The sequence below is a fragment of the Myotis brandtii genome, unplaced genomic scaffold, assembly GCF_000412655.1.
Source record: "Myotis brandtii unplaced genomic scaffold, ASM41265v1 scaffold850, whole genome shotgun sequence".
NCBI classification, from domain to species: domain Eukaryota; kingdom Metazoa; phylum Chordata; class Mammalia; order Chiroptera; family Vespertilionidae; genus Myotis; species Myotis brandtii.
Genome location: NW_005371455.1, coordinates 984771 through 1007010, shown reverse-complemented (window position 1 = coordinate 1007010; position 22240 = coordinate 984771). Strand labels below are relative to the sequence as shown.

The 22240-nt window shown below is 36.7% G+C and overlaps 1 protein-coding gene across 2 annotated transcripts in view; it reads left to right on the top strand.

Annotated features, from left to right (window-relative positions):
• CTNNA2 (catenin (cadherin-associated protein), alpha 2) overlaps positions 1 to 22240 on the top strand; it is a 1155525-nt gene that overhangs the window by 1089899 nt on the left and 43386 nt on the right. For both annotated transcript variants that reach the window (XM_005884743.2, XM_005884742.2), the window contains exons 15-16: positions 7598 to 7779; positions 19726 to 19831. In XM_005884743.2, the coding sequence (XP_005884805.1) occupies positions 7598 to 7779; positions 19726 to 19831 (288 nt within the window). The remainder of the gene's footprint in view (positions 1 to 7597; positions 7780 to 19725; positions 19832 to 22240) is intronic.

Genomic DNA, 22240 nt, shown 5'->3' with positions numbered 1-22240 from the left:
CCAGTGCCGACCCCGTTTGCACCCACTGCCAGTGCCCAGCGCCAGTCCCGAATGTTCGGTACCATCAGCGGGTGCCAGTGGTGGCTGCCAGCCCCAATTGTCCCTGAGGGCTTCTCCACCTCCCCCTGCTCCAGAGTGGCGTCAGGGCAGCCAGCAGCTGCCACTTGCACCCACTGATGGCACCAGCCCTGCTTGCACCCACTGCTGGCGCTGGCCCTAATCTCTCTGCCGTCAGCGGGTGTGAGTGGGGTGGCGGCGCTGTCAGAGCATGGGAGTGGTGGTGGAAGCGGGGCTGCTGGCATACCAGGGGCCACAGCAAGAGGGGCCAGCCGAGACCTGCCCCTTTGCCCACCACAGCTTCATGGCCCACAGTTCCTTTTAAGGTGCAGGAATTTGTGCACTGGGCCCCTAGTCAAGTTACAATATAGCTGTGAATTAGATATTCTGGTATCCTATATCAGATTTAACTTAAGAAAATATCATCAATAGGAAGCATGAGGTTGAGGAAGAGGTGATGATTTAGGATAGGGATTAGGAAACCCTAAAAGCTGACACTGGCTTAGGAATTGAGAAGAAAAGTAATAAATAACTAGAGGTTAAAATAAAGAGGAGTCAAAGAATATTAGGCCTTATGATGAGTCATAATGTCTTCATACATAAAACACAGGTTATCTTTTGCACTGTATGTCCTGATAGGCTCATCCAACAATTAAGTAATCCAGAAGATATAGATGGACATTGATAGGGGAAATGTGAGGGTAAAATCCAGAACATTAACGATGCATTGCTGTGATTTCAGACAGACTTGGTTTTGAATTATGAAGGTTAGAGAGAGGACCATGCTTTGTTACATGTTGCTTAATTTCTCTGAGCTTCAATCCTATCCTCTGTACAATGCGAATAATAAACTTACTTGTTAGAATTCTTTGAGGGTTTTAATTACTTAATGTTTGTAAAATAATGAGGAAAATACCTGACATACTTTATTAAGTGCTCAATAAAGGATGACTCTGAAAAATGTTACCCTTTGGAAGAGAGACCTTTTCCGATCACAGGCTGATGACAGTAGAAAAGCACACAAAACAGTATGAAGCCCCCTACTTTGAAAATGTCTTGTGGACTCTATTTAATCCCGCCCCAAATGTTGAAACTTGGGAAAATCATTAGCTGAGAGTCTTTTGAGCCTAGTTGGCCTAACACTAATCTAATTCATCAACCAAGTCATCCATCTTCAAAATTAAGTAAAACCAGCATTTTTACATCAATGACAGAGGGTAAGTTTGAGTAATTCATCCAAACTTTAATCAATTCAAAGTCAATTTGATTGATTGCAACTCAGAATTGATACAGCCTGGTAACCACTGACTTGTTTTCTCAAAGACCGAGGCACATTGTACAACTCTTCTAATCGCCATCTGTCAAAATAGCATGATCACTCCCACTTTTTTTACAAGGAAGAACAAAGTCCCATTGCACTTTCATTTCATGCATCTTACTTACATTAGACATCAAGCCAGTTATGGGTAGAAATAAAAGTCAGATGGCACCTAATTGCATCATCAGTTATTTCTTCACCCAACGGATGAAAAGATCATAGACTTTTTTGAACTATTTTTCATCATGAATTCTGAACATGGTGCAGGATAGTAAGAACAAAGTATTGCTCTAATCCAGCACTTGCTGATTTGTCTTTGAGATCCGTTATGTGCTGTGTGATTAACTTGCAGCAGACAGCATTAGTTATTGAGTCAGCCTACGTTAGCCTGTAATTAGATGATGACAAATCAGAGACATAGAATTAAGGCTGTAAGTTGCAAATAAGAGGGCGCATTCAATTGCTGAGATGACAGATGGTTGAACTTTTGACCAAAGAAGTGTGTTAACTTGGTCAAAATTGTGAAGGAGGCAGAAGTTGTTTTTGACAGAGGCAGTTGCTCTTTTTAGCAGCCAGTCCTCCCCTGGTAATGGCCTTACTTTGTGTTCTCACTCAGACATTCTTCTCTGAAATGTTAAATTAATCTAAAAGGAGGTCAAGGTGGAAAAAAAGCTTTTAGTACCCACTCCAACATTGCTCTCAAATTCTGAAGTTAGATTGTTTACTTCCTTTATATGTCTGATGCTTCTCTATGCCATATTATGAAAGGGAGTGAGAAAGGGAGAGTGAAAAAATGAGAATGATCATACCCTGCTCTAATCAAATATAGATGTGATCAGACCCTGACATGACATCTTATAAACTCCTTTTTCACAGGTTGTTATAACTAAAATTGGCTCTTGGGCACATAGCCTTGGTGATAGAATATATTATTTGGAGTCATGCAGACTTGATTTTAAATTTGGTCTTGACCATTCTCTGTGACTTGGGGGCTAATTTCTTAACCTCTTCATGCCGTATCCCTTACTTCTATATAAAGCATCTTACCTTGTAATGTCATTAGGAGAACTGTGTGATAAAATGTATGACAAGACTTGTCAGAGAATGGGAAGTTGATGAAGGTGATGGTGATGATGCTTGTAAAATGAGTCATTCTTTAGAAGGTTAGCCAAATAGTTTACCCTGAAAGCTTGATAATTCAGGGAGTCACGAACATATTTATTTGAGTTAATAGGACAATTGCTTCGATATTTCAAATCACTTCATCGCCCGAGACTGGTAAAAGTCAGAGGACCCACTCCTTAACTACTTATAGTTATTATCCTGCTTTCTGTCCAAGTGAGTAGAAATGGCTGCCTGGAGTTTCAGCCCTTCTACTCATTATTTAAAAACATTCATCCACTTGAAGACCCTTGCTGTGCATTTAAGAAACTAACACTTGTCAGTTTGGAGGCCCATAGACTTCAAAAGTCATGTTCCCCTTTGAGGTAGGAAATTGAAGTACCCGAGATCTTCTTTAGATTTAGATTGAAGAAAAGATTCGGGGCTGAGTGGTTATTGGCTTAGATAAGTGATTTGTACTTTTATTTAAAAAGTAGAGTTTATGACATTAATCACACACAAAAATGGTTGGTTTTTCAGAAGAAAAGCTGGGACCCTGGGACGGGAGGTTGGGAACTTTGTGGACTCAAGTTTCTGATGCCACAGATTTGGGCCCTCAGGTCAAGCAGCCCAACACTCTGGAGACCTGTGCTTGGCTGCTGAGATCAGAAGCAGAAACACCCAGCCCGCCCCAGGTGATCACATCACACAAGCAGAAAAGCAGATTCGCGCCCTTTCCTCTCCGCCTTGCAAATACTTTTTCTCGTATTCCCTTAGTTTGAGGGAATGAATAATTGCATGATTTTTTTTAATTTTGATTCAATTTGATTTCAGTGTAACCAGCCTATAATTTTTTTTTGCCAGAACGGCCTTAATGTGTTAACATTTCAAACTGCTGAGTTACACTGATAAGACCTAATTAAAACTGATATATTGAATTTTAATTTGATTAACTTGCAAATTTTGTAGTTTGTGATCTACTGTTTATAGATAACCTTTTTGTAAATTCCAGTTTCAGAAAAGGTCAATTACGAATTTTTAAAACCAAGAGCATTTTAAAAATATTTAGGAAAAAGACTTTGGCCCATCAATGGCTACATATGCAGAAGCTTATATAATGATACTTGTACCCAAGTCACACAACATTTAGTGTATTATGCGGGTTGAACACCCCTAGAGTCAAAATAACATTTCCTTTGCAAATCTGCTCTGAAGAGGCCAGTTTTTTTCAGGATTGTGCCCATAGAAAATGTTTGTGTGTTCTGGTAACTTCTCTTGAACTATGTTGATGGAATAAGTGGGGAAATGTTTAGGCAGTCAATCAAAAGATATGTATTGAGCTTCTATTCTGTACAGAATGTTGAGGCCTCTACCCTAAGGAAGCTTGGAGAGAAGTCGGAAGTAGGGCGTTAATAAGAATTAGAAGAGCAAGGCAGTTAACATTCAAATGCTACATTGCACAGTTGAAACTCAAGTTAAATGGTTCACAGAATTAGTATACATCCTTCAATATACAAAATAACCCTTTGGGGATAACAAAAGACCCGTTGCTTTGAATCTGGGACTAAATGTGGAGTCTGAAGGTCTGTGGGGTAGGCTGGCAGATTCTTTTACAGAGAAATACATGATGGATGCTTACATGATGCTGGTTGGACTTGGAAGGTCTAAGTGAAACATGATTATCAACTTTTTGTGTGGAGGGAAAGTTAATCTAGGACAGCTTTAGATCATCCAAACCTATCTGAATGCACTGGAATAGCTGTCTTGTCATAAGTACAACATTGCATACGTGAATTTATGACAAACTCTTATGTATGTAAAACACACACATTCACACCTATGCACATACATTATGTACACACTCAGACAAGTATTATTTATATAAAGTCACATGAATACATGGACTTTAGTAAACATGGTTGTCTACTAGTGAGATGTAGCATCCAGGCAACTGCTAGTCCAATGACACCTTTATGCAAATCAGACAAAGACACCCTTTACTCTGGGCAGATGAACGCTCCCTCATCTGTAAGATACTCAGCCTGGTGGACAGTACTATGATTTCAGTGGCATTTATCCTATTGACTGAGACTGCTGTGCAGTGTCTAACCTGAATGATCATGCATGGTGATTCAGTTGTACACAGTGGTTAAGTATGGTGTTAGCTGGCTTGGGTTTGAATCCTATTCCTACAGCTTATTGGTTGTATAATACTTGGAATTTAATTTCTCTAGGCCTTGGCGTCATCATTAATAAAATAGGGGTAATAATAGTATTAATCTTATAGAATGATGAAGTAGATTAATGCTACCAGATCGCTGTACCAATTTTTAGATAATTTCCACACAAAGGTGGAATATTGGCGCTAGATGAAAGGTAGATGAAAGGTAGACATTTTCTACAACCAGACCGCTGTACCGATTTTTCGGTAATTTCCACACAAAGGTGGAATATTGGTGCTAGATGAAAGGTAGATGAAAGGTAGACCTATTTTCTACAATGTCTCCAAGTTCCATCTTATTCTAACCACTTGTTTGCATGTAACTAACATTTTTCTATATCATGTTGGTTTTTTCTCTTTAATGCTCAGGAGCCCAGGTATAGGGGACAGTTAGGTTCAGGGCCTCAGTTCTGGTAGACTTAAGTTGTGTTTGTTTTTTTTTTCACATCAGTAAGTTTCTCAGCGTAACTCTCAGTATATATGTCTGGGTTTCATGTCAGTCCTGTATCTATAGATAGTGATATAGACTTTGGGACCATTCCTTCCTTGATGGCAACTAAATAATAAGTTATAGGGGTAGCTGGAAAGGAAAACTAATATAGAAATGATGATGAAATAAAGTTAACAATAATCCCACACATGCTTAATTTCATTTTTGCCAGAAAAAACTCAACACATTTATTTCATTTGCTGTCAACCATGCCATTTTGAGGCAATTGTTTACTATTCTTATATCTGAAGATATTAAAGATATAAGCCAGTAGCAGTGAGGTGCTAACTCAAGTCAGTGCAAAGTCTGGTTGAGACCAGTTTTTCTGAGCTTACATCCACTGATATGTCTAATAATTAGACATCAGCTACCTCTCCTTCAAATAATTCACTCATGTTGGGAGGAGCTTTACAATTTAGGAAGCAGCTGTTCCTGTTTTACTTGTCCTTTGCAAAAGTTGTAGGTCCCTCAAATCATGCTTTCTTGTTCTCTCTTCTGGAGAACACGTGTATCTCAGGACGAGGCATCCTAGGCAGATATTATTCATATGCCCCTTCAGTGAGGGAGGTTGTGCATGGTTCTGTGAGGATGCAATGAGGTAATGTCAGTTCCCTGAGGGCCTGCTACATAAATACTGCTTAACAAATACAGTTTATTCTCTTCATTTGTGGTACTTAATGTTCCGTAGTTATGATGAACACTTAATTAGTGATACGTAATTATTGTTGCTAGGGAAAATACAAGGTTAGGTTCCTAAGAGCTGTTAGTCTCAACACTTTCTTCAGTCAATCATATATAATCTTGTGTAATGAGTGTTTCCATTTGGCTATCTTATTTTATCATTTTGATTCACTTACATTGAATGGACATGGCCAAGAGCACTATAACTCATGAAGCTCATCTAATACATGTGTTTTCTCAATAAGGCACATCATAAACTTTTTTTTTAATAAAAAAAAATTAAATTATTTTAAAGAGAGGAAGGGAGAGAGAGAGAGAGAGAAGAACATCCATCAGTTGCCTTCCACACGCACCCAAATCAGAGATAGAACCTGAAACCTGGGCATGTACCCTGACCAGGAATTGAACCTGCCACCGTTTGGTGTATGGGACAACACTCCAACCAACAGCCACACCAGCCATGTCACATTGCAATCTTCTTGTGCTGAGGGACACTAGGCAGCACTCCACACTATGCTTGGGGGCCATCTTATAAAGAAAAATCACCAACAAAATAGTACAAAGATGTGGTAAATGTGGCACCAAATATACCTCAGGAGGGACACTTATCTTTAATAATAAAAGTGTAATATACTAATTAGACCAGGCATCCTTCCGTCCTTGAAGCCGGGGCTGCAAGGGAAGCCCAGGTCCCGGTTGCCTGCCAGCGGCCTGAGGGAGGGAAGCCCAGGTCCCAGCTGCCAGAGGGAAGCCGATGCTGGCAGCCGGGGGAAGAAAGGCCTACTCTTGCGGGAATTTTGTGCATCGGGCCTCTAGTTTATAGTATAAATGCTGAAAAAAGAAGATAGAGAATCCCTTGTTCAACCTTATCTAGGAACATGTAGGTCGGGTGCCTCATTTTTATTTGCATCTCTGGGCATGTCCATGAATGACTGTGAAAGCACAAGTACTGATTTGGGGTTGTAAATAAATTTTAGAGGAGTAGGTAAATTTGCAAGTAAAGAATCTATGAAAAATTAGAATTGACTGTAGTTACTCCTTTTCTACATTCCCTTACCAAGCAACTATTGAAAAAATCAACCTTTGCTTCCTAATTACATATTTTTACCCATCCCAATGCCTCTGTCTACACACTCATAGGCTCTACAAGGAGCATTGGTCATACCAGGATTTCCATAGAGGACCGGGATTAGGTGTGCCATCCACGAAATGCCCCAGGGAGGGGATTTTTGTTCGGCATCTAACCACAGATTCCTTTATTAACACTCATAAAACGTCTCCCCACCCCACCCCACTTGGATGCTTGGATTGTGTTTAAAATTACTTAGCGACAGAAGGCCTATTTTCTTTTTTCGCTTCTCAGAACAGATTTCAGTGTTGAAAGAGGTGTGTTCTTTTATCTGGTAAAAGTTTCCTGAGACCAAATATAAAAATTGTCCAGAATAGATTCTTTTGAACAAACGTATGTCATCAAAGCTGCAGAGAAGTCCTGTTCCTGTGACTGTGCATGTGCCTTTGGATCTCCGTATTTTTCACATGTGGGAGTGGGGACAGGGAATGTGGGGACCTCATCAGATGTCTGTGCTTTTGCCTTCCCTGGGATGGAGGAAACGTATTTTCCAGAATGGAGGGACAGCCCATAGGCTTTGCCATTAACTGGAGGCAGAGACAACCTATAGTCTGTACTTCCTTTGTCACCATTATTCACATTCTTCTGTAACCCACACAGGCCATCATGGCGCAACTACCGCAGGAGGAGAAGGCAAAAATAGCTGAACAGGTGGAGATATTCCACCAAGAGAAAAGCAAGCTGGATGCCGAAGTGGCCAAATGGGATGACAGCGGCAATGACATCATTGTGCTGGCCAAGCAGATGTGCATGATCATGATGGAAATGACAGACTTCACAAGGTGAGGCCCAGGGACAGCGAGTTGAAGGTTTTTCTCATTAAACCCATAAGCGTAACTGTATATTAGCTCGTGAAAGCTTTGCTGGAAAATTAAAACATGACATAAAAGCTGGGTATGGATATTAGAAAATGTACATGTGTAAGTCAAAATGATCTGAACCTAATTCTTAGTAGATAGGTCTTTTTGGTCAAGGAGAACAGATTCATTTTTGTAATTATTGTTTTAATTATATGTTCTAAGTCATTATAGCAAACTCCTGGGGGTTGGCTGACTCATCTTTTTGGTCTGTGCTATTTTGCAATGTATTTAAATATTCTGAAGATAAAGTAACTGATTCGTTAATACCCCCTTGAGAAAAATATATTTAGACATATGTGTGGGTGTACATGTATACATGTAATATGTTTTAATGCTAGCCCATGATCTAGCATTAACTTCAGCTCATTTTCATCCTTATATTCAAAGAATCAGGCTCACCAACCTGACTGCATAATTTTGACAGGTTAATTAAAAAGTGTGTATGTTTTATTCTCTTTTGCTCTGAGCAATGCTTTTAAAATATCAAGAGACCAGGTAGAATTCTGTCAGGAGACTTTTCTTCATCCGGGTCATTGCTGTTTCTGCCATTGCATTATTACTCTCTTTAGAGGGAGGTGACATTTCTGTCCTTCTACCACACAAAGTCAAAAATAAGGCAAAGCAAACTCAGTGAAAAGTCCCCTGAATTTTGAGTCCAAATACCAGGTGATTTTGGACCATACTCTTATTGTCTTTATGTATTTTCAAAATGGGGAAATAATAATTTTCTTATAAACTTAACAGAAAGGTTTAAAATCTAAAGAGGTAATGCATTTGTAAGTTATTCTGCCATAGAAGTGAACCTAATACTATACTTTAGATTTTTTTTTTCTGGAGACACACACAGCCATGTGAGCAAAGATGTGTTAATGATTCCACATGATATTTGTTATTAAAACTATGTAAGATATATGGCAGTGTCAACACATCACCTTGTGGGTGACAATTTTTTAATGATTTCTGAATGCTTCTAATAAGAAAAGACTGCAATTGATAATAAAATATGGAACATCTCTACCTCATCCCCCCTACCCTTTGCCTCTGGCCAATATGTACTAATGACATTACTTGGTCCTTTCTCCAAATGTTTTAAAATTGTTTTTGACTTCAGTGGAATGATTTTACTGTTATGAGGGTGACCTTTGAGGCTTTTAAATGTCATTGTATTCATTAGAAGGTCAAATTTTTAAATTTAGTCTCTGTCAGCTTCACAAATTTATTACACGGAGACATACAAATAACAGTGGGAAAAAGCAGTGTGAGCTATTATTTAAGCCTTAATTTTCTACAAATCATACTATCATGGCAGCCTCAGACATTGCTTTTAAGGCCTATGATGACTTAATTTGCTTGCTTTCAACATTGTCTTAGTACTTTATCTGATGGGTATTATGCACTCCATTAATAACATCACTTGAACAAATATTCTCATTAGTTTAAGCTGAATAATGAATCTAGTCTTGTTGCCAGTCATAATGCTCTGCATTATATGTAACTGTGGTCAAGGAAGAGAGATCTTTGAGGAGGTCTTGTGAGATGTTAAATAAGACAGATCTTCTATTAGTCAAAGTATAGTTTTGAAAGTGAAAAGAAGGCCACTTCAATTTCCTAGGGATTTCATGTAATCACTTTATGCTGATTTGACTAATGAAATGTCTAGAATGCTACTAGTTCTCATTTTTCCCCGGCCTGATGAGCAGTTTTGTGCCCATTTGTGAGGGCACAGGGAGGAGGATAGTAATTAATGATCAGGGAAAAGACGGTGTGAATTGGAAATGGAACACTTGAAGCTGAGGTTTGGCCCATGCCTCCATCTGCAGAGCCTCTTCCTTAATAAAGAGGTAGCTGACTTGAGGCTTTTTTTGTGGCCTCTCACCTAAGTTCACTGCATTTGATCATATGCATTATCATTATTGCCCTTGCATTTTCCACTTTAAGGAGAAATAATTTCAGCTCTATACCTCTAATAACGCCTATGTACTCTTATGTCTTATTTAAAGGAGACTACTCTGCTGAAGTCATATGTTTAAAGGGCATTTGGATGCAAAAAAATACCCTTGCATTTAGTATCTTGTTATTATATTCTTATCAGTAGCTGATTTATTAATTTGATTCAGTAATCCCAATGATATCCACTCCATTATTATTAAAATTGGAGAGGTTCTGCTTCGTTATTTGTGTAATAACTTCTTCATGGAGGATGAAACTGATTATGCCTCATGTCTTTTTTTCTGTTCAGTTCTTGACTTCTAGCTCATGGGCAATGGCAGAAGCACTGTAATGCATGGGTGAATCCATACTGATGTCATTTTTGGAAAGAAATAGCATGTGCTAGTCTTGTGTTCCAATAATAAGAGGTGTGGAGATGACAGCTCAGGAGAGAAACCCAAGTTTAATTGTATAGCAAGGGGCAAAGCTCTCTTTTGAGATAAACCATCAATTCTGATCTTGAAAAAGAATAGAGTTCAGGCTAAGAAAATAATTTTTAGGGTATATTCAACTGTAAAATCCCAAGTAGAAGACTAAAAATCATGTAATCACCCCACTCTTCTCAAACTACATTCCTGCCCTAGCTCAGATGCTCAGTACCCCAGCCTAGGTATCACTTGACTGATCTTTCAGTTACAATTCTTTACTCCCATCAATTCATACCGCCCCACACCTGGCCATTAATTCACAACCATTCAGCTCCCTTTGCAACAAAACTTTCATCACCTCCTCTTTTCACAGAATAAAATAAAAATCTGGAGTTTTCTATCTAAGGTCTACATTTATTGATCCTTAGACTTCTTTATTATTTTTGTACGTATTTGTACTTCAACTTAAGGACATAATATCAATGTTACTTCCTTAAATAGTTCAACTCATGGCCCTGTAGTCACACTCGACTCCTCATTAATCCTCAGATTCATTCTACTTTTCTACTGTGTTGTCTTCATATTGCTTGAGCTGATGGATGGAAGTGATATTTCCCAAGCATGTTTTATGGCACCCTGGATCTGAAAAGAGGTTTCTATGATTCAATGCATTTGCAAATACACTCCTTACATACTATATCTTCGTTATTGGAAAGTCACATTATATATTGACAGGTTAGAGGTTTTGAGAAAGCTATAGCAAATAAATCTCCTTGTTTGGATTAACTCCACATTTAGGAATTCTCAGTATTGAATGCATGAATTCATAATGTACTTACATTGATTTTTCACATTAATACTATAACCTTTTCATAAAATAAATATGAATTGAATTGTTGGTCAGTGGTAGATAGCAATGATATAGTAATAGTTTTCCATGACTCTCTCTCTCTCTCTTTTTTTTTCTTCTTCTTTTTTTCGGATTTACTACTTCCTGGGAAAGCTTCCAAATATTGACCCTTGTATAAGTATTACCTATTACCAAAAGAGAAAATGTTACACAAATCTATATAGTAGACCCAGTTCTATGGCTTGATGTTCTTTCTAAGAAAACAGAAATATGTTCCAGATGGAATAATGTAATGGCTTCTGTCTTTAAGGTTACAAGATTGCTCAAAGCACCTTTTAAAACACCCCAAATAGAGAATTTGGCCTAATTTATATGAGTAAGTCAAAACCATACAAGACACAAAGTTAGGGAAATGCAAAGGATGTAAGCCATTATTTTGAGATGAAACTACAGCCAATGGGGACATTTCCTTTATCAATATTGTTTTCCATAGATAGGAAGACTCAAATTTCTGATCTTGTCTCTTCTGGGCCTAATATGTATGTGTAGATAGATAGCTAAATAAATAGATATATTTTTTTCTGTTGGCCTTTTGTTTCTTGTTTCTATGACCACTTCACATTATTCAGATGACTTTGGCTCACTTAGACCTATGCTGTTCAATAGAGTAACCACTAGCCCAGTGATGGCGAACCTATGACATGCCTGTCAGAGGTGACACGCGAACTCATTTTTTTTGGTTGATTTTTATTTGTTAAATGGCATTTAAATATGTAAAATAAATATCAAAAATATAAGTCTTTGTTTTACTATGGTTGCAAATATCAACAAATTTCTATATGTGACACGGCACCAGAGTTAAGTTAGGGTTTTTCAAAATGCTGACACGCCGAGCTCAAAAGGTTCGCCATCACTGCACTAGCCACATGTGCATGTGGCTATTTAATTGTTTATTATGTTTAAAATATATATACAATAAAATTTACTATTTAAACCATTTTAAGTGTATAGTTCTGTGGCATTAAGTACCTTCACATTGCTGTGCAACCATCAGCACCATCCATCTCTAGAAAAATTTTATCTTCCCTAACCAAAACTCTGTACTGAATAGTTAACTTCCTGTTCTCTCCACTCAGCCGCTGGGAACCTCATTCTCCTCTCCATCTCTGTGAAATTGACTGCTCTAAGTATCTCATACAAGTGGAAACAGAATATTTGTCTTTATTTCACTTACCATAATGTTCTCAAGGTTCATCCATGTTTTAAATTGCGTCAGATTTTCATTCCTTTTAAGGCTAAATAATATTTCATTGTTGGTACAATACCGTATTTTGTTTATCCATCCATTTTTGGGCATTTGGATTAATTCTACTTTTAGGCTATTGTGCATAATGCTGTGATGAACATGGGTGTACAAACAATTCTCTGAGATTATACTTTCAATACTTTGAAATATATACCCAGAAGTTGAATTGCTGGATCACATGGTAATTGTATCTTTAATTTTTTGAGGAACCACTGTACTGTTTTACATAATAGCTGCACCATTTTACCTTCCCATCAATAGTGCACAAAAATTCCACATTCATCACATCCTCGCCAACCCTTTTTATTTATTTATATTTAATTTTTGTTTTTTATACTAGCATCTTAATGTGTATGAGATTGTATCTCATTGTGGCATTAAAAAAATTAATTACATTGTTTACAGTATTATAGATGTCCCCCATCACTCCCCCTTTGCTCCCCTCTACTCAGCCCCTGCCCCACCTCAGGGCTTCACCACATTTTTGTCTGTGTCCATGGGTTATGCATATATGCATACATGTTCTTTGGTAAATCTCTTCTCATTGCCTCCATCCCCTCCCCTCTGCTATCTGTCAGTCTGTTCCATGTGTCCATGCCTTTGGGCCTGTTTTGTTCATCAGTTTATTTTGTTCATTAGATTCCACATATAAGTGAGATCAAGTGATTTGCATGTCCCTAATGATTAGTGATGCTGAACATCTTTTCATATGTTGATTAGCCATTGTGTGTCTTCTTCAGAAAAATGTCTATTCAAGCCCTTTGCTTATTTTTTTATGAGGTTGATTAAGTTTTACTGTTGAATTTCAGGAGCTTCTCTGTATTCTGGACATTAACCCCTTGTCAGGTATATGATTTGCAAATCTTTTCTACAATTCTGTGAGTTACCTTTTTACTCTGTTGATTGTGTTTTGTGATGCATAGTGTTTTCACAAATTTGATAGATTTATCTGTTTTCCTTTTGTTGCCTGTGTTCTTGGTGTCATATCTAAGATATCATTGCCAAATCCAATGTCATGAAGTTTCCTCCCTATATAACCTTGCAAGATTTTTACAGTTTAGCTCTTATATTAAGGCCTGTATGCATTTCAAGTTAAATTTTATACGTGGTATAAGATAATGATCCCATTTCATTCTTTTGCCCATGGATATTCAGCTTTCCCAACATCATTTGTTGAAAACACTGTCCTCTTCCTGTTGAATGGCCTTGACACTCTTGTTCAAAATAATTTTCCACGTGCATGAGGGTTTGTTTCTGGGCTATTCTGTTCCATTGGTTTACATGTTTGTCTCAATGCCCCAGTACTTCACTGTTTTGATTATTGATGCTTAGTAGTAAGTCTATAAATCAAGGAAATTGAGGCCCCATGCTATGTTATTTTCCAAGATTGTTTTGGGTTTGGGGTGCCTCGAGAATACATATAAACTTTAGGATGGATTTTTCTATTTTGGCAAACAACACTATTGGGATTCTGAAAAGGATTACATCGATTGCTTTGGATAATATTCACATCTTAAAATTAAGTATTGACATCTTGATAAAATTAAGTCTTCTAATATGTGTATATAGGTAGGTAGATAGATAGATAGATAGATAGATATAGATATAGATTGGGTGTCTTTACATTTATTTGTGTGTTTATAGATAGATAGATAGATATAGATATAGATATAGATTGGGTGTCTTTACATTTTTTTGTGTGTATATTTCAGCAACATTTTGTAGTTTTTGGTAAACAAGTCTTTTGCCTCCTTGGTTGAGCTTATTCCTAAGTACTTTTACTTTTTGATGTGATTACAAATGGGATTGCTTTCTTAATTTCTTTTTCAGATAGTTTTTTGTGTATAGAAATGCAACTGATTTTTGTATGTTGATTTCATATTATATAACTACTAAATTCATATATTCTGGTTGTTGTTGTTTTGTAAGACCTTTAGGGTTTCTACATCTAAGATCATGTTTGTAAACAAAGATCATTTTACCTCTTCCTTTCTGATATGGATGATTTTAGTTATTTCTCTTGCTTAATTTCTCTAGCTAAGACTTCCAGTGCTGTGTTGAATAGAAGTGACACCCTTGTCTTCTTCCTGATCTTAGAAGGAAAGCTTTAGCCTTCCACCAATTGAGTATGAAACTACCTCTAGGTTTTTAAAATTTTATTTAAAATGAAATAAAATTGAAAAAATGTTTGACAGTTTCTTTTAAAACTAGAAGTGGATTTGTCAAAGGATCCAGTAATTTCATTTTTGGGTTTTTAGCCCAGAGAAATGAAAACTTACGTTCACCCCAAAACCTGTATACAAATATTTACATGAAGTTTATTTGTAATAGCCTAAAACTGCAATTATACAAATGTCCTTCATTTGGGTAAATGGTTCAATTAATCTTGGTACATGTATGTAATAGAATATTATTTGGCAATAAATAGATGCAGCAACTTTGGAAAATCTCAAGGAAAATATACTGAGTGAAAAATATCTGTATTGGTGTCAACTCAACTGCATGATTCTATTGACATAACACTCTTTAAAAAAATAAGTTACAGCAATGGAGAACAGATTAATGAGTACTAGCTAGGGGTCATCTAGGGTTGATTACCATTAGGAATGGGGTGAGGGGTATAGAGTTAGTACAAGAGAACCTTGTGTTCTGTGCCTCAATTGTGGTAGGATTGACATGAAGTTGGACGTGTGATATCATTTCCTATAACTTACACACATATACAGGTGCATGCATAACTGCTGAAATCTGAATAATCCCTATGGATTTTACCAATGTCAGTTTCCTCATTTTGTTATTGTAATAAGTTACGCAAGATGTTAACATCGGGTGCGGCTAGATTAATGGTCCATTGGACATCCCTACATAAATATCTTAGCAAGTTTCTACGAATATATAAATACTTCAAATGCAAAGTTGAAAATAGGAAAAATTGAGTAAAATTGAACTGAGTTTCTCCATCATATGAGCCACATTTTAAATGTTCAATGGTCACATGAGACTAGGGGCTACTATATTGGACAGTAAAGAATTATATATAGAACCTGTCCATCACTGCAAAAATTCTCTTGGATAGCACTGCCGTAGACACTATGATGTCTAAAGGAGTTTTAGACTTTACTCCCAACCTACGCAGTAACATTAAAAGAAAATGCTACCCCTATTATGTAAGCTGACTTAGGGTCTTCTCTTTTAAAGGGACTGGTTATTACTCCTCAGTTGTCACCCAACTATTAATAAGGACTGCTGCACCACCTGGCATGTAAACAGAAGAAAATGAGTAATTTTAATCCCCCATCCCACAAAATGATACAGCTATCTTTTCTATCCCTTTTTTCTGTTCATGATGTGGGGAAAGTGGGTCATGTCAGTGATTCTGTACTCAAAAAAAATCTGGGCCTTGGAAATTCCTCAGCAGCATCTTGCATGGAGCTTAGAACCATGTACTAGATATTCAGGATTTTTGAGATTATTCAAATAATTTTCTTAATTCTGACTCATTAAGCAATGAGTGGGTACACCTGGCTTTAAAATACTGATGAATGTCTAGAATTTTTTATGTGGCAGTCAACAATCTTTCTTGTTCTATTTTTCTATGTCATTATAATGCCTTCTGTTTTTATATTTACATTTTATGATTTTTAAAAATATTTGTATATATTATGAGATGCTTACTATAGGTCTAGTTAACATCAATTACCATACATAATATGGAAATTTTTTCTTGTGATGATGTACTCTCTTAGCAACTTTTTAAGATGTACTCTCTTAGCAACTTTTAAATATATATTAGAATATTATTACATCTTAATGACTTACTTTATAGCTGGGAGTTTTTACTTTTTGACTCCCTTCTCTCATTTCACCAACATCCCTCACCTCAGATTACCATCAATCTTTTCTCTGTATCCAGGAACTCAGGTTTTCTTTTGGGGGGGGACTGGGATCTGTTTGGTGGCTTTTTAAATTGATTTTATTGGGGTGACAACTGGTTAAGAAATTATACAGGTTTCATGCACAATTCTATAACATCATCTGTACACTGTATTGTTTGTTCACCACCTCTATATATTCTGGGAGAGTTTAAATAGCGTTCAGATTATCATCGTTTTAAAGGTTTAGTGAATTCCTCTAATATTTCATGATAGTTACTGTTTGTTTTTATTTTTTTGTTTTTATTTTTTGTTTTTATGAGCTTTTCTGATAGCCTTATTTATTTCTTCCATGTAAACCAGAATCTAGATATTTCAATATTTTTTCTCTGGTCAGTACTGGTAAATTATATATTCCTATAAGTTATTTCATCCAGGTTTCAAATTTATTTACATGCATTTAAGAAAAGTACTCATGACACTTTTAATTCTCTATTTTCTGAAGTTATTTCACTCTTATCTTTTTTACATTTTAATATTTGTTTTAACTATTTTTCCTAATTGCAATCTAAGTATATTTCTACATCAGTTGTGTGTTTTTTTCATTTTTTTAGCTAGTTTTAGATTTATTTACTACCAGTATCTTATTATTTTCTAATAATTTATGCCTTTTGTAATTTTATTAGTTTCTTCCTACTTCTTTTATTTTTTACTTTTTGAGATATTACTGTTTTCATTATCTCTTGCATGCTAATGTCTGTAGTTAAGGCGATTTGTTTTTCTCTGAGATCATTGCTTTAGCCATCCTCATAAGAATGAAATATATAGAGCAGAAGAGAATACTCGGTTGTGATTCAGGACACAGGGCTTCCAGTCCTAAGTCTCTCTGAGTAGCATTCTCTCTGCAGTGTCATCTTGGGCATGTCAGTCACTTAGTTTTCATCCTTGTGTTTTAATTTCAGTAGAAAAAAGAGGAAGTGTTTGATGTCCTCAAAACTTCTGTCTTGCTGTCCAGTTTTGTGACATACATGCTCATTACCAGCTTGTGACTCCAATAATTCGAATTGTGTCTATAATATGAACTCTAAAGTTGGTTAATAACAATCGCCTAGTGAGTCTGTGAACTGCATCCTCTGGTGTAATCACAGAGGACATGCTTCTCATCGTTCTTGTGGCTACAAGATGGGAGCCTGGGCCTCAAGCAAACTCAGTTCTCCATAAATGTTCTCCACTAACTTAGTACATTTTGTCAGAATCAATCCACTGTTGGAAGTTGTCATGTAAGGTTATGAAGAAGTTTCCCCCAAACCCTTGGAAGATCTGGCTGTAAACAAACACACACGAGGGTTAGTGACGGGAAATCAGGCAGAGTGCAGCTAGGTCTTTGGGACTGGGGTTAAGATGAAGACAAACAGTAACAACAAATGTGTCAAAGTAAAACTGCAAAATAAAGATATCTAAGGTCTGAACGTTACACAGAAATATATAATAAGGAGAACATTATTAAACAGTGAGAGATTCTGCCTCTAAAATTCTCTTTTTAAAAATGTATTTTTATTGATTTCAGAGAGGAAGGGGGAGAGAGAGAGAGAGAGAGAAACATCAATGATGAGAGAGAATCGTTGATTGGCTGCCTCCTGCACACCCCACACTGGGATTGAGCCCACAACCTGGGCATGTGCCCTGACTGGGAATCACACCATGACCTCCTGGTTCATAAGTCAACCACTGAGCCACGCCAGCTGGGCTAACATTTCCTTTAAAAGTATAAAACAAAAATATGAAAAAGTTTCTTTAGATATAATTTAAAAAATAGTGTTAGAGAATAGAAGCCAGATTATCACAGAATCTTTAACTCATACATATTACATAAAGTTTACATATGAAATCCTTGCCTATATTTAAATATGAGAATAGCAAGTGAAAAAAGTCAGTGACCTTTGTGGAAGAGTTAATGTTAACACAGCAAAATAAAATATCTTAAGTTTTAAATTTCCCTATGTGTATGTTTAAGCTTTGACACGAACATAATATATTTTAATTTTAGCTACTAATGTAAAAAATTGCAGGACATAAATTAGGAGGGACACTGAACAAAATGCCCTTCATTTGCATTAATTTTCTGAAGTGGTTTAAAATTTTCTATCTTATAAAACATTATTATGTAACAATGGCAACCATTGCTCACTCTGAATAACCTTATGTGTTCGAAATAAATCAACATCTAAGTAGCTTCTGTCCACATTTTATCACATTTCTAACTGTATTAATTTAATTTTGTAGCCTTAAAAATGTATTTAATCTGGTTGGTATGGCTCAGTGATTGAACTTCAACCCAGGAACCAAGAGATCACAGGTTAGATTCTCAGTCAGGACACATGCCTGGGTTGTGGGTTTGGTCCCCAGTGTGGGGTTGTGAGAGGCAACTGACCAAAGATGTTTCTATCTCACCAATGTTTTTATCTCTCTATTCCTCTCCCTTCCTCACTCTCTAAAAATCAATAAAAACATAAATTTTAAAAAAGCACCTTGATTTTCAGATGCATCTAAAGAGACCAGGCTAAGTAGCAATGCTAAAAGAAAAAGAAAAGATAAATATATTTAATCTATTATTTATAGCTCAAGAAAAGAGAAAGACAAGTTGTGTGCTATATTTTGTTTAAAGATTTCTGACGCAGCATAGCTTTCTTTTTCTTTATAATAAATATTTAAAAGACATGCAATATTAAACAGTGCACCTAATTGAAAACTTCATGGGAAAATATTGGGACAATGGTTTGGAAGCATAAAGACACCTACTGTCACACAGTGTTTATCTGTTCCCTCATAAATCAGTACCAGGAGCACAGAGGCCAATGAGAGTAAGAGCCGAACAGAATTCTGAAATTCTGGCCAAACGGTTCCCCATTGTGTGCAAGAGACAGTTGCTTCTCAGAGTGCCAAAGCGGACTTAACAATATAATAATAGTGTTGGACATGGTATAAAAGACAATGCAAGGGCATTTATTTTAGCTAGTGTCTCATTTAAATTTAGAATTTATTATTATGGCTTGTATGGACTTAGTTGAGTTCATGACTTTTAGTCTGTTTTTCTCCTTTCTAAAATGGGAATGATGATACTAGGGTTGCAATATAAGGTAGTGTGTACAACAGCATAGGCACGTGGTGAGCATTTTAATATTACATTCCCATTGCCTTGTGGTGACAACCCTTTTTAATGGAACACTGTCTAAACTATGTAAATTAATGTAAAGAATTAAATGTGAACATACACATCTAAATAGGGATAATAGTTCCTAAAAATGAATGGAAGTAAAGTAGATTATTAATGTGGAAATTGAAATGAATCAAGAAAACACTCAAAATTCTTCTAATATGACCAGAGACAAATACAAAAGCAGGGTCCTGGGCATACAGTATGGTTGGTTTGTCTATTTCGGGTCATACAATGAATTTCTAATTACGTTCTATATGTTGTTTCAGAGGCAAAGGCCCATTGAAAAATACATCCGATGTCATTAATGCTGCCAAGAAAATTGCCGAAGCAGGTTCTCGAATGGACAAATTAGCTCGTGCCGTGGCTGATCAGGTAATATAAGAGGGAAGAATCCTTGATTAGCACTTGGGTTCTGTCATGGGTTTTATCCACCCTACAAAATGCCACTGAAGAATGACTTGTACAAAAGCACTAACATTTTATAACCTGGCCTCTAACTCCGCTGAGACTGAGCTGATGGAGAAGGTGTGTTCAGTTCAGGAGGGACTCCTAAGGCCTATGATCAGCTGAAATCTGGAGGTTCTCAATTATGTGGTTCCTTGGGAGAGAAGAGCACTCACTACATAGGAGACATAACTCCCAGAGAGCCGGGGAGTATCCCAGCCACCCTCATTCAGAAATGCAGTCACACTGAACAAGGGAGAGGAAAACGAAAGAAGTTTACATCTTGTTATAGAACACTGATCTCATTGTAATGATGCTCTTCATAATTCATGATAATTTACGCTCTAGTACAAATGAGACTAATCCGCATAATCAAGAACCCCCAGGTTTTAGCTGCATTTTCATCCAGACTCAGAGGCATCAGAGATAAATGAAATTCTCTTTTGTGCTTTCACACCGAAAGAAGATACAGATTTAAATGATTCTTAATCTCACCTCGAATGTTGGAGTTGATTTCCTTTTCACATTTTTCATTTTACCTGGCTAGAATTGGAACTCTAAAATCCTGTTGTAAATATGTCTTGTTGCAGTAATGTTCCATTTCCTGTAAGGGTACTTTAGGCAATAGACTTTGCCAGGTGAACTGATCCTTATTTCTTTAAGTGACAGTGGCTTACAGTTTGAACCATTTTAAAAGGATAATGTCTTTTAAAATATAAAATTCTGAAATAGAAATACTATATAAACTATTGTTTACATGGAGACATTACGAACATGAATTTGCTTACTAGACTACAACACAGTGACATTTTCTAGAGACATAGAAAGATACAGGATTGCTTCTTAGTCTTCTATTATTTTGGGGTTGATGGTTATAGTTTTCCTCCTCCAATCCTTAATATTAGGTTGTTCCTCTAAATACACTCTTCAGCATCTTAGATTCTTAAATATTTTAAGAAAAATGCATTATTAAATTATTAAGATTATATTTAAAATAAGCAAATATGTTGTCTCATTTTATTTTATTGTCTCAATATATTATCTCAGCTAATTCAAGGGAATGTTTTTTGCTTGCTTTTGAATTTTTGAGAAAAAATAATGACGATAATTCATTAAGTATTATCATAATTTGAGACCCCCTCAAATTTGTAGGGTTTGAGGACCAAACCATTACTCAATTGGTAATTTCAGGGCAATATCAACTGCCAGGCTTCCTGAAGTTTGAATCATAATTTGAGCTGCTTTCTATAGAATTCTATATGTATCCCAGAAAATTCATGTAAAAGAGAGGAGAGACAATGAACTTACTTGAAAATGTGCATGCATGTATGCAAACAAACAAAAATGCACCAACCAAGAAAAAATGCCACATCTCCCTCCCCCACCCACTCTTGCACATGTTGAGGTGGGGGAGGATGAGTAGAGTGAGCAGAGATTGGTGAGTGGTTCTTAAAATAGTTTTATTTGGATAGACTTCTTCCTGGGAGTGAAAGTGAATGCAGTTTAGATGGCTTTTCCATTATATTCTGAATCTCAAAGGCTAAAGCTATTTCTCAATATGTTTAGGCTAATTGAGTTCAATATTTTGATTTTGATTCTTGTTTTTGATTTTGCATTTTTGCACCTTGAAGTATAGTCCAAAACAGTTTTGGTACCTGGGAAACGACACACAAATCCCAGGATTCTAGATGCCTTTGGATATTGTGACAAATTATTTAAATGCTATTTAATGATTACTTTAAAAGAGACAGATGAAGGTAAACATAACCCTCTTTTTGTGTCATTCTTACTGTCACCAGTGGTGAAGCAACCTGCAATTTCCCCCCTCATTTTTTTGTCTAAATTGGACATTTCTTTCTCAAATTCTCCTATTTCCATGGAGTAAGACATTTTTCTTGTTTCATCTTGCCTTTATTTGTGTTTTATTTATTTATTTATTTATTTATTTATTTATTTTTTTATTTTATTTTCTCCTGGTTCTGGAGGCTGAAAATCCAAGATTGGTGCCAAGCGTGTCGAGTCCCAGTGGGGACATTCTTCCTGGCGTGCAGCGCCCCCTCCTCACTGTGTCCTCACATGCCTCTTTGCATGCATGTGGGGTGGGGAGGGGTGGAGCAAGCACTCAGGTATCTCTTTCTCTAAAGGCACAAATCCCATCATGGGGCCCCACCCTCATGACCTCATCTAACCCTAGTTATGTCCTGAGGGTCCCATCTCCAAATACCACTACTTTGAGGATTAGGGTTTCAACGTATGAATTTTGGGGCAACACAAACATTCAGGCCATAGCACCTGCCCCTTCACAGGGGTTGTTGAGGGGCTTGGACTGAAGACACA